Source organism: Chiroxiphia lanceolata, chromosome 4, assembly GCF_009829145.1.
Source record: "Chiroxiphia lanceolata isolate bChiLan1 chromosome 4, bChiLan1.pri, whole genome shotgun sequence".
NCBI classification, from domain to species: domain Eukaryota; kingdom Metazoa; phylum Chordata; class Aves; order Passeriformes; family Pipridae; genus Chiroxiphia; species Chiroxiphia lanceolata.
In genome coordinates, this window is record NC_045640.1 from 15,267,874 (window position 1) to 15,284,435 (window position 16,562).

Consider the following 16,562-nt stretch of genomic DNA (forward strand, 5'->3'; position numbering starts at 1 on the left):
ATTGGTCAGAGAAGGTTTTGCGGGCAGTGGGAGGCAAGAAGCAGAGGGTCGGGCGGCGATGGGCGTTGTCTCGAGCAGCAAGCAGGTACCTCCCGAAGGAGAGAGGGCAGGAGAGAAAAGATGGGGAGAGCTCCTGGAAGACGTCCTGTGCGAGGGAGATGTCTGCATCCCCCGTAGCTGATGCCGTTCTTGGCATGAGGGGATGTCCGGGGACCCGCTGCCCCGCTCCCGGTGGGGGTGCAGCGGCCCCGGCCCCACCGCCCTCCCCAGCCCGGAGCCCCCGCCCGCCGCTCCCCCCGCCGCGCCCGCCCGGCCGAGGGCTTTGCCACCCCTCTGAAAACGGCATTCTTCTCGAGGCGAGATCAGTTTACAAGTAATTTCCAAGTTGCAAATCTTGCATACAATTTTTTTTTCTAAGATAAAAGGCCGGGTTTTTTTTAATTTTAAAGTTCACCCCCTACGCCGAGGGCTTGTGATAGACTTTTTTTTCTTTCACCTTCGTTTCTGTTCCCTCCTTAGTGAAATAATTTTTCGCAAAAATGAAGTGGTTATTTCTTTTGGAGGTATTTCGGGTAAAACTACATCATTGTGATCCCACGGGCCGTGGCCTGACACGGACGTCTAAGCACGACTTCCCAGTGTCCGTGAGTCTACAACGCAGAAAAACCCAGAAACTTTTCCCCTAGAGAGAGGAAATCTGTCCGTTTCTTCCACACTTTTTTTTTTTTAATAAGGAAAATTAGTAAAATTTCAGACAATTTAAGGGAACCTTCACAGTCACTTCACAAAATCACAGCCTGCACCCCTTCGGAGTGGAATTTATAACCAGTGAATGAGCGCATGTGCTCTTCTCTTGTTGTGGTCGCTGGGAAGATGTACTACGTCCGTAGAAGTTCCCCGTTTGCGATAATTTTTTATTCTTAACTTAATAAAGAGAAGGACGAATATTCTATTATTATTATTGTTATTGTTATTATTATTATTATTATTATTAGCCATGTAAAGACTGTTTGTCTTATATGTTCTTTATGAAGTGTGGTACCACCATGCAGAACAGAGCGGCGACGCCGTCACCTCGGTGCATCCGCTCGGGACACGGGGGAAAACGTCCCTGCGGCTTCTCAAAGGGTATCTTTGGGGCTGCGCACCCCACCACCCGCCCTGTCGCCGCCCGGTACCGCAGGTCAGTGCCAAAAGGCAAGTCCCGGACACGACCCGTCCTTCGTTTTCGCCGTGCCGAGCAGGAGATCCTGGCGCAAGCCTCGCCACCGAGTCCAAGAGCTGCCGACAGCCGGCAGAACCACCTCCCCTCCCTTCCCTCCCAGCCTACCCAGCTTTATTCATACAGTTTGAAAATTTGGATTATTCTCGCACAAGCCAAAAATAATATTAGTCCTCTCCACGCACATTTCATCCCTAATTATCACTCGAGTCCTTTGCGACACAAAGAGTTTCCCTGGCCGGTTCAAGTGCAGCGCAGATCCATGGGCAGAGCCCTTTACCCCTACCCAGGAGATAAGCAGTGGGGGTCTCGTCGTCGGACGTCTTGAACGGGGAACAGATCATCGGTGCCGAGCGGAGTCCTCGGAGCGCCGGAGCCAAAAGGCAGGGTCAGGCTCTGAAGCCGAGGGCAGAGGAGACGGTGTTTTTCAGAGCCGTCACCGCCTGCAGGATTTGCTTTCCCCACAGAGTAATTTAGGAAACAACGCCGGAACGAGCGCCCCTCCGAGCAGCGGCTTCTGTCCCGTGGGCGCTCCCTGAGCGCCGGCCCCGGCCAGGCGGCCACCCTTCAATCCCCCCGTCCACCCCTCTGTCCGGCCGCCGACGCCCCTGCTCGCACGCTGATACCCTCCAGACTCCTGAAGCTGAAAATCAGACCCTTCTTTGCCTTCCCACCCGTTTTATGGTTTTCTGGCCATTCTCGCTCGGTGTGGAAGCACTGTTTTGGTTGTCAATCGGCCGTGCATGAAAAGACTGCGTGTGGCCTTTCCAACTTCTATGCTTCTTTTTTTTTCCTTTTCTTTTCTTTTTTCTTTTTCTTTTTTTTTTAAGAAAGAAAAAAAAAGTGTTTTAAATACTTAGGAGCCCTTTACCTATATATACTTTTTTTTTTTTAATTGCTCTGTCCCTACTTTAGTGGGGAGGACATCGGACGTCAGTCCTGGTGGCAACTTGCACCTCTTTCGAGACAGCAGGTAATTCCTGCGAGTTGCCTTCTGTCCGTCGGCAGCAGCGGGGAAGTCCCTTTTCGCCCCTTCTTGTCTCTGCCAGCGCCGACCCACTGTCGCGGGAAAGAAGAGGCTTCCCTGGCTCAGATGAGTTTCTGTTTCAGCGGAGGATGTGTTGTTGGCTGCCAGCAGTGTCCTTCGGGACCCCAAGCGCTGGCCTCTTCGCTACCGAGTCAGATTTTAGGCAAGAAGCCATGGGGGCCCCTGAGAGCCCCAAAACGGTTTAACCTGAGGCTCTGCAGCCACCACTCTCCGCTATAAATTTTTTCAAGGATCACCCCGACAATCAGCAGCATCATTTGGGATCAGCCCAGAGGTTAACATTTCTCCCAGCTCCGGTATGGGTCTGGGGAGACAGCGGGAAAAGAGCTCGGTATGGTTCTTTAGCCACCTCAAGAGCCCCAGACAGAGGCGTCAAAACCCTCATTCTCTGCCAGGGCTTTCCGCTGGGGGCTGTCGGACAGGAAGGTGCCTACGGCCGCGAGGGTGGGGGGGAGGGCAGCTCTCGGCCCTGGCCTGCCCCGAACACCGCGACACCCTCCTCACGTGTCGGCCCGGGAGTGAAGTCGCCCACTCGCTCCGCGCCTTACCTCCGGACTGCGTGCGGATTGTCGAAATTCTCTCCCTCCCTTAAAAAAACCCACAAAATCAAAAATAAATAAATAAATAAAAAACCCACAACAAAACCCCAAACCAAACAAAAAAAATCACACCACAAATATTGAACATGTTCTAGGAAAAGGACAAGCCCCCCTTGCGGGTAGGAGTCCGCCCGCTCCCGCGGTCCCTCGGTAAGGCACGGGCCCGCCGTGCGGAGCCGCCCCGGTGCGGGTCAGTGCGGCTGCCCGGGCACGGGGCGGTGCGGGGGTCCCGCAGACGGCAGCCCCCGCGGTGCCGGAGGCCTCCGCGCAGAGCCTCCTTAGCCCACTGGCGTCTCTGTTCGCCCCCGGAGGAGGGAGCACTGCCCGTCCCGGAGGAATGCGGGTTCCTGCGGGGACCGCCGTGACACTCGGCTGGGAAACCATTCATTTGCTCCCCGGTACACCTTGCTTCCCGGTTAATCATGGTGTTCGCTGCAGCAGCGGACAACGCGAAAGAATCCACTTTCACGCGGCTTTCGGACAGCTTGGGACCGGTAACATCCCCGATTATGTGGCCGGGGCAGAAAGATTTGCCCCTTATTTTTCCCATCACCTCGGGACAAGCCAGGCTGCTCGATGGAGCCACTACTGGCAATGCCCTGGGATCTCCGCAGGCCGCGGGGGTCCGGCTTTCCAGCCGCCCGGGTCAGCCCTGCTCCAGCAGGTCTCCCAGCACTCCCGACTGTCTGCGGACAGGAGCACCCCTGTTCTTGGGCTTCGGAGTCCTCCCAGCGGAGCGGCTTGCTCCGGCGGGTTGGTGCTGCAGACCCGAGAGAGCCACTGGGAGGGCGGTCGGGATTCCCCGTGCCCCCGACCTTCGGGGCGCGTCGCCGTCCCTCTGACAGGAGAAGCAGAGCGCAAAGAAAGCCTGCCAAAGCCTGCCGGGGAGAGGCCCTTAACCTCGGCCCACCTTTGGCCCCTGCTGCCGGGAGCCCCTGGGAGGCTGGGCAGGTGCTGCGCTGCCACAGGGGGCTGCCTGTGCTCCGGCATCTTCTGCCGCTTCTCCTTCTCCCGGAGAAGTGTCGCTTTCTACCTGTGTAGTAGTGTGTGTGTGTGTGTGTGTGTGTGTGTGCGCGTGTGTGTGTGTGTGTGCGTGGGGGAGAGAAAATCTACGTGGTTTCCTGTTTTATTACCCTGCGAGCGAGCGGGAGGTATCTAAATATAGGCAGCCTCCCGACTGCAGAGTTGGACTCTGCGCCTATGCGAGTGTTTAATACACAAACACAAGCGCCAGTGGAGACATATGCAAAGATATACACAATTTACATTATATTTCAACAATCGAATTTCTTGTAGCTGTGGTATTTTCCCTCTCTCCCTCTCGCCCTTGCGAGTGTTTTCTTTAAGACTAGAACTTGTTCATGGTCGGATGGAAAATGATTCCCACGGCTCCCGTACAGATTCGAGGTTTGGGAGAGAGGCCGAAATTGGGATATATCGTTAGGGAGATTATTTCACCTTGCAGCAGTGGATGTGCTGTTGAGATGAGTGTCTGTTTAGGGAGTGTGTGGAGAGAGCGTGTGAGAGCCTAGGTTTTGCAGATAACTTAAATGCCGAAAATCCAGAGTAATTCCTATGGCCTTGGTACCCTTTACTGGGGATTTTGTCATTAAGAAAAGATAAAAAGATGCAGAGTGTTTGCTCTATATTTCAAAACTCAAAATTATAAAGAAAAACAGGAATAGAAATGCCCCCAAATTCCGGTAAAAATATCGATTAAATTTTCCCTATATAAAATACTGACATTTCTCAAATATCGGATTTTGTCAATGTCAAACGAAGACACTGTCTATGCGTAAATGTTCGATATTAAACACAATCCTAAAATTCAAGGTAACTTCTTTCCCAGCAACTTCTGTCTTGAGTAAAATGCATCTTAGTTTTACGTGATTCAAAGAAAAATAGTTTGACGCTTTATTCTGTGTATTACCCAGCATTACAATCTGAGGAAGCTCTAATAACCATTGCTTCCCTTTCATATCAGGAGGTTCCCTACAGCACTACACCCATCAGCAAGCACGAATCAAAATAATATAACACGGTGATGGACAAAAAAAAAAAAAAAAAAAAAAGAAAGAAAGAAAGAAAGAAAGAAAAAGAAAGAAAAAGTTTAGAAATAGTTCTCTCCCTCGAACAGGGAGCCCGATAGGAACTATAACCAGTTTCGCTGAAAGCCACCCCCGCCGGGGTCAGAACCTCCGCTAGTGTCCCATCAAATGGGAGTCAGCTCGGTGTCTTGTACAAGGCTACCGGCAGAAAAACGCCTCCAGGGGCCAGAAAAAAAAACAAATTAAGGGGCAGCAGGGACTCCTCTTCACCTCCCCAAGTGCACGGGGGCCCTGATTCTGCCACCCAGAAGTTTCGTTTTCCCAGGAAGAAAAGTAGTGGGACCGGCGGAAGGAAATAGTTACAAAAAAAAAAAAAAGAAAAAGAAAAAAGGGACAAGAGCTTCAGGATCGGGCCAAATAAATGTCAGTCTTCTCACTTCCTCCAAGATCTTCGCTGTAGAGTACAGGACTGCTACATCTGGAGCGCTCCTTTCGCCAGCAGGACCGCCGACACGCCCGGCGTAGCAAAACCAAATCCAAAGCATTCCCCCCAGTGGCATGACATTCCCCCCATTGTCGGCTTTGGGAGCAGTGGGCTCACCCGAAGCCCGTGCTGGGGTGGGGAAGCCCACAGGGAGCCGAGTGCCGCCGGGATGCCAGCCCGGGCGTCTGCAGGGTGCCCGAGCCTGGGGAAAGCGAAATGACGGGACAGGGAAGGGCCGAGGTGAGGGGCTGACGGGGAAACAGCCCGGCTGCCTCTTGGGCGGATTGCAAGGACGGCGGCTGGGGATCGATGGGGCAGCAGAGGCTTCCTGCGAACCACTCCGTGCTCAACAGCCCGAGGGAAGCCCATGCGACCCAGTGGGGAAGGAAAGAAGCCGGCGGTGGTGAAGAATCGGCAGCGCCCAGGCAACGCGGCGGCCTCTGAGCGAGGTCCGGGCAGGGCTCCATCGGCGTAGGGAAACCACCGCAGCCGGTCCCTCCCAGTGCCACTGCCCAGCCCCAGTCCCCCGAGGGGAGCTGCCCACCTCACCGGAGGCTGCCCTCCCCTTCGGGCAGCGCTGGCCCTGCCGGCGACGCCCGAGACCGGCAGCCGGCGACGGGGATGAGCCGCCAGCACGGCCCCGAGGGCCCGGGTTCGCAGCGGAGGCTTGGAGGGGATTCGATCCAGGGCGGGACGCTGCCCCAAGCGGCTATCGCGGTTGTGTCGGGATACAGACGGCCTCGGCGGTTTCGTCGAGGACTACGAAGCCCCCTCCTGCAGCCCCATCCTAAACCTCCGGCGCCCACCCGCGGCTCGCGGCCCCGGCCTCCCCGCCAGGCTCCAGCAGAGAGAAAACGATCTGCCGACCCACGCACTTTCCCCAGGAACCGCCAAGGTTTCAAACCGGTACGGCCCGGGGAAGCGAGGCAGCAGCCCGCACGGTAAGGCCACCCTCGACCAAGAAAAACTGTTCGATGTCCCCCGTGGCTCCTTGGACCTCACTGCATCCTCACTACAACTGGCAGCCGAAAATTCAGCCAGCGATCCCAGCTCCCCGGCAGAAGAGTGATTGCTCCATCCAGGACAGGCATCACCAAAGAAGTGCTTAAAGCACTCAGCCCGAACCTCTGCGACCCCTCCGCCTCCCAGAGGGAACTGGCACCGGCTCTGCACGGTGAAGCTGGGCATGGCCCAAGGGTGCAGTGGGAGAGAACTCTGCCAGGCCCCATGATCCCCACCACTGGAGCTGCCAGTCCCAACCAGAGCCTGCCTCTGTGCGAGTGGGAAAAGGAGGGATGTGATCTGAGATATAGTCTGAAGTCTGCTGTGGGGAAAAATAATCGCTGGGGAAATCTGTGTCTGCTCTCAGAAACGACACAAGCAGCAGACTACGTGTTAAACTAAAGTTTATAAATTAAAAAAGAAACCAAGTACAGCGGGTAGCTTACAAACATTCACAATTCATTTGAAGTAAATAATCTAGTTGAGTGCACAGTGCCATTGAAAGAGAAATGGAGAGGGGAAAAAGAAGAAGGGATAAAAAAGCAACGAGTTACCTTGAAAAAATAGACTGTAATTATATTGCTGGGCAGATCAGAAATTCCCATCCCTGAAGGAAAGGTCTGCAGAAGAACTATAAAAGGCACTGATGGTATTAAAGTTTCCCATTACATCGATTTCTTAAAAAGCCTGACTAGAAATATTCACATTGAATATAAAAATAATAATAATAGTAACAACTTTAATACATCTGGAAAGTGCGAAAAATCCGTAACTCCTCCCTCCCCAAACATGGAAAGATCTCAGGAAAAAAAGGAAAAGAAGAAGTCAGGAGTTTCAGTATAAGTCTCACCCTTCTGTGACACATTTATCCTTTGCCAGGGATCATGGAGTACAGGAATAACATGGGCAACAAGAGCAGGGGGGATCTGAAAGAAGCTTCCTTACATTCAGCACCATACAAGGCACACTCAGTTTGCAACGAGTTGGAAGACCAAGGACTCAGACGACAAAAATAATCTTCCTTACAATCCACGAACGGAGTCCTTGATCTCCTCTTTTGAGCTGCATTTGGTTTTGCAGGTCGTACTTTTTTTCCTCTTCTTTTTTTCTCTCTTTCTATCTCTTCACACAAATCGAGTCTCTACCAATCCGAAGCGAAATAAAACAAACAAACAAGGAAGTCTACACCAAATACACTGACAACATGGATACCATGAACAAGTCGTGCCGAATCATGAGAGTCCTCAGCTGGCGGGGTGGGGATGGGGTGTGGGTCGGGTTGGGGTTGGACGAGAAGTCCTATGTTGAAAGAGGAGAGGGTGAGGAACCATCCAAAAATATTAATAATAAAAATAACAATAAAATAATAATAAATACTGTCCGAGGCACTGAGAGCTGCAGCTGGGGATCTGGATTTGAGAAGCTGAATGGATGGATTGATGGATGGGGAGGTGGCAGAGGGGAGATGGGTTTCCTGGCTGCCAGTGTGCATGGGAGGGGGGTCGGGGGCAGCGGGATATGTATGTGTGCCCCTCACTGTGTGCCAGCGGCTGCAGCACAGGTGGACAGAGCCCACCCGGGCAGGCAGTAGTAGGGGTAGTAGTAGGACGGCTGGAGGGAGAGCAGCGAGGGCGGTCGCAGCACCTCGCCGGGGTGGTACTGTCTCTGGTCGTCGCGCACCAGCACCTTGACGGCCACCTTCTTGGCGGCGGGGGCGGCTGCCAGGAGGTCGGCGGCCATCTGCCGCCGCTTGGTCTTGTAGCGCCGGTTCTGAAACCAGATCTTCACCTGCGTCTCGGTGAGCTTTAGTGAGGCGGCCAGGTCGGCCCTCTCGGGCCCCGACAAGTAGCGCTGGTGGTTGAAGCGCCGCTCCAGCTCGAAGACCTGCGCGTGGGAAAAGGCTGCGCGGGAGCGCTTCTTCCGCGGCTTCGGCGCTGCCGCCTCCTCCTCCCCCGGCATCAAATTCCCGCACTTGCCCGCTCCGTCCTCCTCGTCCGGGGGGCTGCGATCTGCGGGCAGGGCGAGAGCACGGCGATGAGGGCAAGCAGGCACCGGGACAGCCGCATCCCCGCTCCTCTCGGGGCCCGCACCCGCGGCCAGGCGCGCTCCCTGCGGCCGGTCCGCAGCGACCAGGCGAGGGGGGAGCCCACCGAGCCGCTGCCCGCCCCGACGCCGGGACAGCCCCGCGGGCAGCCGGGGCTCCTCGGTCTCCTTTAAACGCCGGGAACCCCGTCTGGCTGCGGGTTCAACCTGGTCAAGGACCCTCCCCGATCCGCCCTCCCTCCCCCCGCGGGACGCGTTTCAGGGGCATTTTCCCCCCCGGTACATCCCGAGCCCGTCGCACAACCCCCGCGGGGCCGGCGGCAAGCCAGGACCACCTCCCTCTCCCGGCCCTTTGAGACCCTCCCGCCCTCCCCACGCGGGTGTGGAGGGGCCGCAACGGGGCCGCCCCTACCTGAGACGGTGGCCGACATCTCGCTGTCGCTGAGGCCGGCGGCGTCCCGCTCCGCCGTCTCCGGGGGCTGCACCTCCTCCGCCGGCCGCCCCCCGACCGTGGCTTCCGCGGGGCGGGCGCTGCCACCGGCGCCCTCCTCCTCGGAGCGCCGCTCGCCCTCTGGGTCCTCGCTGAGCGCCGAGTCCGAATCCCAGCCCGCCGGCGTCCGCGGGGCCTGGGCGCGGGCGGCGGGCGCTGGGAGCGGCGGGTCCTCGGCGGCGCCGCACAGCCGCCAGCCGCCGGCAGCCCCCGGGGGCGGCGGCCGCCCCGCCGCGTGGCGGGCGCGCTCCTCCTTCTTGTTGAGGATGGCCTGGATGGAGAAAGGCGTCAGGGCGTTGCCGCCGCGAACGGCCATGGCCCGGCGGCGGGGCGGCCCCGCGGGCGAGCAGCGGAGCGCGCCGCGCCTTCAGCTGGGCGACCGCATCGCCGGCCGCCGCCGCCGCGCCGGTGCCGGGCCCTGTTCTGCCGCCGGGAGGGCGGGCGCCAGCGGGGGCAGCCTCTCTGCGCCACTGCCGGCCCGCCCGCCCATAGGGCCGGGGCCGCCGGGGCCACCGCGCTGCGCCGGGCGCCGCCGCGGGTCCCTGGCGGCGCGGGCGCTGCCTCCGCCCCGCTCTGTCCCGCCCCCGCCCGCCCTCCGCTTTTTCTGCCGGCGGCGCCGCCATCCCTCACGGCCGCCTGACAGCGCCGGCCCCGCGCCTCCCCATTGGGCAGCGCCCGCGCGGCCCGCCCGCCCATTGGCTCCCCGCCGCGCGGCGATGCGGCTCCGCGGGGCGCGCACCGCCCCTTAACCCCTTTGGGCCCGCGGGGCGGCCCGGCCCGGGCGGGCCTCGGCGGGACCGACCCGCTCCCGGCAAAGAGCGGCGGCCTCCCCCTGGAGGAGTGGAACTGTGTGGGAGCACAGCTCCAGCGTATTTCCCTCTCGCCGCGCCTCGGCCGAACCGGGCAGCGAGCGCTGAAGCCCAGCGACGGGGAAGGGTCCGATCCCAGTGGGAAACGTCGCGGGGACGGGACCAACGCCGCGGGCTTGCGGGCATTGCTGCGTCCTGCTGAGGAAGAGCCCCAGGAACCCGCTCTTTTGGGGTCTGTCGGGGGCCACGGCGCCGGGCCGGTGTGGGGCTGTGCGCGCTGCGGGGAGAGCGCCCAAGCCCCGGCCGCTCGCCGTGTCGGGGTGAACGCAAAACAGCCTCGTCCGGTTTTGGAAAATGGGCTTTTCACCATTGCGTTTATTTAAAAACATGGTCGGGTTTATATTAGGGACGCTCTTCTGTCCAGGGGGCTTTTAAAGCCCGTATTAGGAAGACAATTTCTCTCCGAATAAAGACTCCTTTCCCTGAAAAGATGCTTTCCCTGAAACGATGCTTTCCCTGAAAGAAAACGGCCCTACACAAGAAGCTTTTCGAAACTATTACACGCATGTGAAATTGTATGTATGCGACTCATTGCCAAAACAACACTATGCCCCCAAGCATCATGCTTTTCTTTATTTCAAATATTATTGGCATTCTCGGAACTAACCGAAAAATACCGGCAAGGTTATCAAGCAGGTACACGAGAAATTAAACGCCTGCCTTTCGCGAACGTGGGGTTTTGGTACTGGGAGAACGCGGCCACGTAAGGAGCTAGAGCATATGAAAGAGATTCCCGAAAATTAGGCTTTGCTTCATGAGCCAAATTCCCAGGGTGTCACTGTGCTTCTACACAGGCGTGTGGCCACCGCCACCACCTTCCTACTTAATGCCGCAGAGATGAGCGTCTGTTTGCAGTAGACTAAGAAGCGACGATAATTGATTATCAACGACTCTGGCACTAATTAAACGTTTTCAATCATAATTCTTACCCAAAAAATAAATTAATAAAATAAATAATCCCTCTTTCATACACGGCATGAAGCCGGAAAGCCCCTTTGCGGGACTGAGCGGGAACAGGCTTTATCCTCCTGAACAAATTCAGACTGTTTTAATAACTTTGTTTGGTCTCACTCATTATCCCTTTTTACCTACGTATTTCCCAAGAAAGCAGTCGCTTTGACACCCAAAATTTCGTGTCATGATACACTCAGAAAATATCCAAAGGGGATTTTTTTAAGGGCTGGAGGAAAACAAGGGGCATCCAGGGAAGCTGCGAGAAATCCCCTTACAAGAAGATGCTTAGGGTTGTAAGAAGGGTACCCTGTACGGGCATTTTAAGGGGTGTTTAACAGCCAAGAGATGAAATTTGGGGTGTCAGAAGAGATGCGTGGCCGCATACGTGGGGACAGAGGAAGGGTTTCCAAGGGGAGAGGCTGGAGATGCGGGTCGCGGCACCCGTGGTTTGGGTTGACGGCTGGAGAGGAGTTCGGGGCACGGCAGAGCCGGGGAGCTCCGGGCAGGGCTGGCCGCGACAGCGTCCCGTCGTGCCTGTCTTTTTTCGGGCTGTGTTCGGGTGCGGCAGAGCGCCGAGCAGGAGGCAGAACTGGCGGCTGCGGTGGCCAGGGAGCGGCGGGGAGGAGGACGAGGCGCTCTCCCGGTGCAGCCGAGCTTCGAGCTCCGGCACAGGCAGTTTGCAGCCCGCGAATACCCTGATTTACAAGGCTTCTTGCCCAAGCTGTTGAAAATACCTGCAGTTAGTTTACAGCGTCTGAAACTCTTTGCCAATTTATTCAGCTCTTCCCCCACCACCTCCTTTTTTTCTTAATTTTTTTTTCTCCTCCGCCTCCCGGTCGATCTCTGCGCCCTCTTTCCGATCAGAAAACCGCTGTTTGGGGGAGGAAATGCCTGGGGAAGAGGCCGGGAGGAGAGGAGAGCGAGCGGCAGCGGGGGTAAGGCGCAGGGGATCGGCGGAGGGAGGCCGGGCAGGGCCGGCGGGCCGGGGCCGCGGCAGCCGGGGACCAGCTGGGTGGTCCCGCCTCCCCCGGCCCCCAGCCCCGAGGAGGAGACGCGGGAGCGGGAGGGAGGGAGGGATAGGGGGAGAGTGGCGGCCCGGCGCTGCTCCACACTGGCCTCCTCCGTGGAGGAGCGCTGGTAGCCGGCTCCTGGCCGCCCTCCGCCGGGGCAGCAACCAGAGGGCAGGGGCTGCCCGGCCACGGCTTGCGGGGAGTACAGGGTCCTCTCCGACCCTGCGCGAGAGAAATCGGGCACAAACCCTCTTCGCTGAAAAAGGCTCCGAGGGGACGTAAGGAGGCAGCTGTGTAGGCAACCGAGAGCCAGGGTAGCACCTAAACCGAGGATGTCTGCGGGGGCACGATTCCCATCTTGCTTCCACCCCTAACAGGGGCTCCGCATTTCCCGTTTCTCGCCGCCTGGAAGCGGCCAAAAGCTGAAATATACCGCCTGGGATCCGCCGTTTCACAGTCGTGTGTTCTATCGAAGCGGAGAAAGCCCAAACCCCGCCGTGCCCCAAAAGTGCCTCTCCCCGCGCCCACCGGAGCCCCCCGGCTCGTTGCCCCTCTCCCTCCCGCTTCCCACCGGCGGAGCCGGCCCGGCGCTGCCGGCGGCCGGGCTGCCCCACCTAGAGGCGGTCCCGCCGCACTGCCCGGGCCGGGGCTGCCCTGGGGCTGGAGCTCGACCCCGTACTGTCGGGTCCGTCCTCGGGGCCGTGGTGACATGGGGGCTGGGATGATCGCGCCGTGTAGAGACACAGGTGCAGAGGCACAGCCCCGGTGCCCTGTCCCGGTGTCCAATGATAAAGCATGGTGTGAGCTGGACAGCGGGGCAGAGCCAGCCTGGCTGCAGCGTGAGGTGGCTTCTCGCAGCCACCTGAGCCGTTTGGCTCGCCAGGTGTGAGGGAGCTCACCCACAGAAGCACTGCATCTGGCATATGGAGTTATGAAACGGGGAAGGATGTGTCCTGCTCATGGCCAGCTCATGAAAGCCTCTTTATCATATATAAAAGCACAAACTTAAAAAAGCCATTCTGAAGAGCATGCACTTTTTACACAATATATAGCGTTGTATAAAAAGACCCAGATGGTCCCCTGGGTGGGAATGGATTGTGCTGGGAAAAGGAAGTGTTATAAACTTTCCTTCAGGGTAGGATTTGCCCAGTATGGGAAATTAATTAGTGGTGTAGCCTCCATGTGCCAGCTCTCCAGCAAAACCAGGCTAGCTTTGCCCTCCAAGCTCTTCTCAGTTCTGAGGCAGGCCAAGAAGTTTCATGACCAGGGGCTACCACACACTGTAGCCCTCTTGGCAGCACTTCCCAAAGCCTGCATGGTGGTAGGTAATACTTTTGCCATACCTCATTAGAGGTGATCTTTATTTTTCCTAGACAGAAGCTGTGTCCCCAGACTTGTTCCTAGTTTGCCTCCTGATATACTCAGAGCAATACAAATCCTTGCTGAGTTTCCCATGGATCTTTCAGGGGCTTAGGTGGAAGATGGCAGTGGTGCAAACAGTGCTTCCTTCTACAAGGAATTTTAATCCCCTGTGACTCTGTTGGTGATGGGGAAGATTTTGTTCATGGCTTTTACTTTGGCTGTGCTGCTCTCTGACTGTGCAGCAAAGGCACATAAATGTGTCCTGGACAACTTGCTGGTTTTTCAGGAAAATCTCAGATAATATGCTTTTGAACAGATTTATGCTTTGACTCTATTTCTTAAATAACAACAATTTATCTCCAACCAAATGTAACTGTAACTGCACAGTAGGTGACAGCTGTACATCTCTAAAACACATCCCTACCAGGATTTCTCTGTGTATTTCATGAGGGAGCTCACGTAAGTAACTGCTGCAACACTCAGCCTTCAAATCGCTTTTTGCAGTTGACATCAGGATCCTGTGTTGCTGCTGAGTTGTCAACTCTAAGATGCTTCTGGACTTCAGTGAGAGAAGGATGTACTTTCTACAGTTAAGAGAAAAATTGGAATGACGTTAAGAATCCAACTGAATATGTGCAAATATAGTGCTGACAATGAGAACTTTAATCTCCCTAGACTGACAACCTTTTAGCGAATTAGCTCAGTAGGTTTTAATAGCTGCTTTATAATCCCCTTTTCTGCTCATACTCCTTATAAGGGGAAAAGCCCATGTCCTTTAAGGCTGGGAGGCTGAAACACAAATGCTCCTATAAGAGTTTACAACCAAACTGAAAGGAATGTTTGAATCTTGCTGGTTGCATATATACAGTGACACAATTTTATTACTCAGAGATGCTGTTTCTGGGAAAGCTAACCCAGATCTCCCTCTTGTTGCTTCATTTTTCCACTAAAAACTGAAGGGTTGGCATGCTGAGTACCAAGTATGAAAACAAACTACCAACATTTCATTTTGCTACATGGCAGTTTCTTCTGAATTATTCTGCCTTACAGACCCTGAACAGGAAAAGACATACAGACTTTCTCCCAGGAAGGAGTGAAGCTGTGTGGTTGTCTGATGCTTAGTGCCAGGAGGCAATGAGCTCTGTGCACACTGAGAGCCCTGTTCCACAGCCACCATCAGGCACGACCAGCTTTTGAAATAAATCTTCTCTTTGACCCTCTTCTTATTTTTATGCTAGGTTTCCTACTAGTACAGTACATGGCTATATATTCCTCATTTTCTGATGTAGTTATCTGTAGTATAGCAATACAACCTGGACAACATTAGCTTGTTTACTAACGAAAAGCAAACCAGCATATCCAAATGACTAGGTGCTTCTTATAGTCATTAATTAAAGCTTTTGTAGCTCCTGCATTTTGTATTTACCTTTTTATCTTTTTCATGCAATTTTAAAAGGAGGAGGTAGTCTATTTATTTGCAATCCCTGATAGAAAAATTGAAGTAGAAACAGATCAAATTACTTATGTCAAAGTCGTGTATGTGTGAATCTCCCATACAGTATCTGGTACATCTACTGGTTCTGAATTTTCCCTTATTATTTACTAGAACATTTTAATGACTATTCACTATAACACAGTAGATAAATTTGCTGTATGCAGGTCTTTAGGCTTTTAAGAACACTCCTAGCACAGATTAATCATTTGGTGTTTATTTGGTACAACATCATATGAAGTCCAGGTTTCCTTTACCATTGCTCTTCAATCTATATGTAAGTAATGACCTTTCCTATTTTGTTTGAAACAGCTGAGCTCACTTTTCATGTATGGTGGACTAACTTGATAATTAAATCAATGACTACGTTGGCTTAACATTTAAATATTTTTATTGCTTCTGAAGCTTAGGTAAACCACCTAAGCCTGACAGCCTCTCAGAATACTGGAACTGTTTACATTTCTAGAATGATTTCACATCTTTGTCTTAGAGTCACCTCTTTATTGCCAGCAAGTTGATAGCATTTTATATTAATTTTTCTATCTTTTTATTATTCATATCAGGAGCAGACACCCATCAAAGGTAAAATCTGGAAGTGTTTGGGACTTATCAGTTATAAATTTACACAGATCACCAATTACTCAAAAATTTCAGAATTTGAGATTAAGGACTCATTTTTTTCACATCCTCCTCACACTGATTAGGAAGCCTACTTTATAGAGATAGAATGTGACATTTCTGTGCATGTCTTGGGCAGCCTCCTGCCTGCAGTGCTGACTGTTGGGGTGCTGCTCGGAGAAGCAGATCTGACTCAGGAACTCCAGTACTGACTCAGGTGTCTCAAATGCAACGTGTTGCAGAGATGAGAATTGTGGAACATCCGTCCTGTTTTGGATCCAGGCCTATGTGATCGTGTGCATGTGTCTGAGGGGAAATCAGAGGTGTGAGTGCACCAGGCAGTTGCACAGGGTGATGGGCCTGGTCCCTGGGAGTACCCATCCTGTTGTTGAGCAGAGAAGGAAGCCAGGCAGCTTAGACCAAGCATCTCACTCTGTGGAAGCTCTGTTCTTTGAAGGCACCCCAGCCTCTCTGAGAGCTCTGTTGGAAAACAAGGCCCCCAGCTCTCCATGCTGTGTGACAGGGGGTCCACGCCTGCAGCTGCCTTGCAAGCTCACGGTGTTGTTTTGCCACAATCCATGCCTGATAACTTCTGGTGGAGCAGCCAAGCCAAGCAGTCTAAGCGTGGAGACCTTGGATCCAGCACTGAGTTTATGAAATTAGGGCAATTAGCAAGTTCACTGTGTGAGCTGTTTCCACTGGCAATGATTTTGTATGTACAGTGACCGTATGTTTCATCTGAACACGGCTTTTACATTAAATCACTAATTCTTTTGGCTTGCCCAGTCAGAATACAAATACTTACATAAACTTCACAAATAAATTAGTGACTCTGTTTTGTTCAGTACACCTGCGGATTTAATTGACTGCCCGAAAATAAGCAAACATGATGCAAGTTGTCTGCAGGTAATACAGGTATTGTTCATATTTTCTGTGTTCCTTAAAGAAAAGAGACTTTGAGCACGTGGGTTGTGAATGACTGCAAATAAGCACCCTGTCTTGTCCTTAAGATACTCAATTCTATCCTCTCAGAATTTCTTTCTTCATTAGTGTTTTTTGCCTAAATTCAGGCATTCTGAATTATAGGTTGTCTCCTGAGTAGGTTTTCAAGGCATTCCTGTCATAGAAGTAGCTATTTCTTGAATTTATTGTAGGCATATTTTGGGATTTACCTAACAAAAGAAAAAAATTATCAAGGCAGGTGCCAGGTGACAAATAAAAATGTGTAATATGAAAAAAGCAGTTTGCACCTTATCCCATCACATGAAGGATTGTTAATGAGTTGGTTGAAGAAGTCTCCAGTACTAAAGGATTCCTGTGA

At 53.9% G+C, this 16,562-nt stretch overlaps 1 protein-coding gene across 1 annotated transcript; it reads right to left on the minus strand.

Annotated features, from left to right (window-relative positions):
* Nucleotides 1-7,839: 7,839 nt before the first annotated feature.
* Nucleotides 7,840-9,252, minus strand: NKX3-2 (NK3 homeobox 2). The gene is made up of 2 exons (XM_032686086.1): nucleotides 8,859-9,252; nucleotides 7,840-8,412 (listed from the first exon to the last, which is right to left on the minus strand). Exons 1-2 carry the CDS (start codon nucleotides 9,250-9,252, stop codon nucleotides 7,937-7,939), a joined length of 870 nt encoding a protein of 289 aa, XP_032541977.1. The 3' UTR covers nucleotides 7,840-7,936.
* Between the last annotated feature and the right edge of the window lie 7,310 nt (nucleotides 9,253-16,562).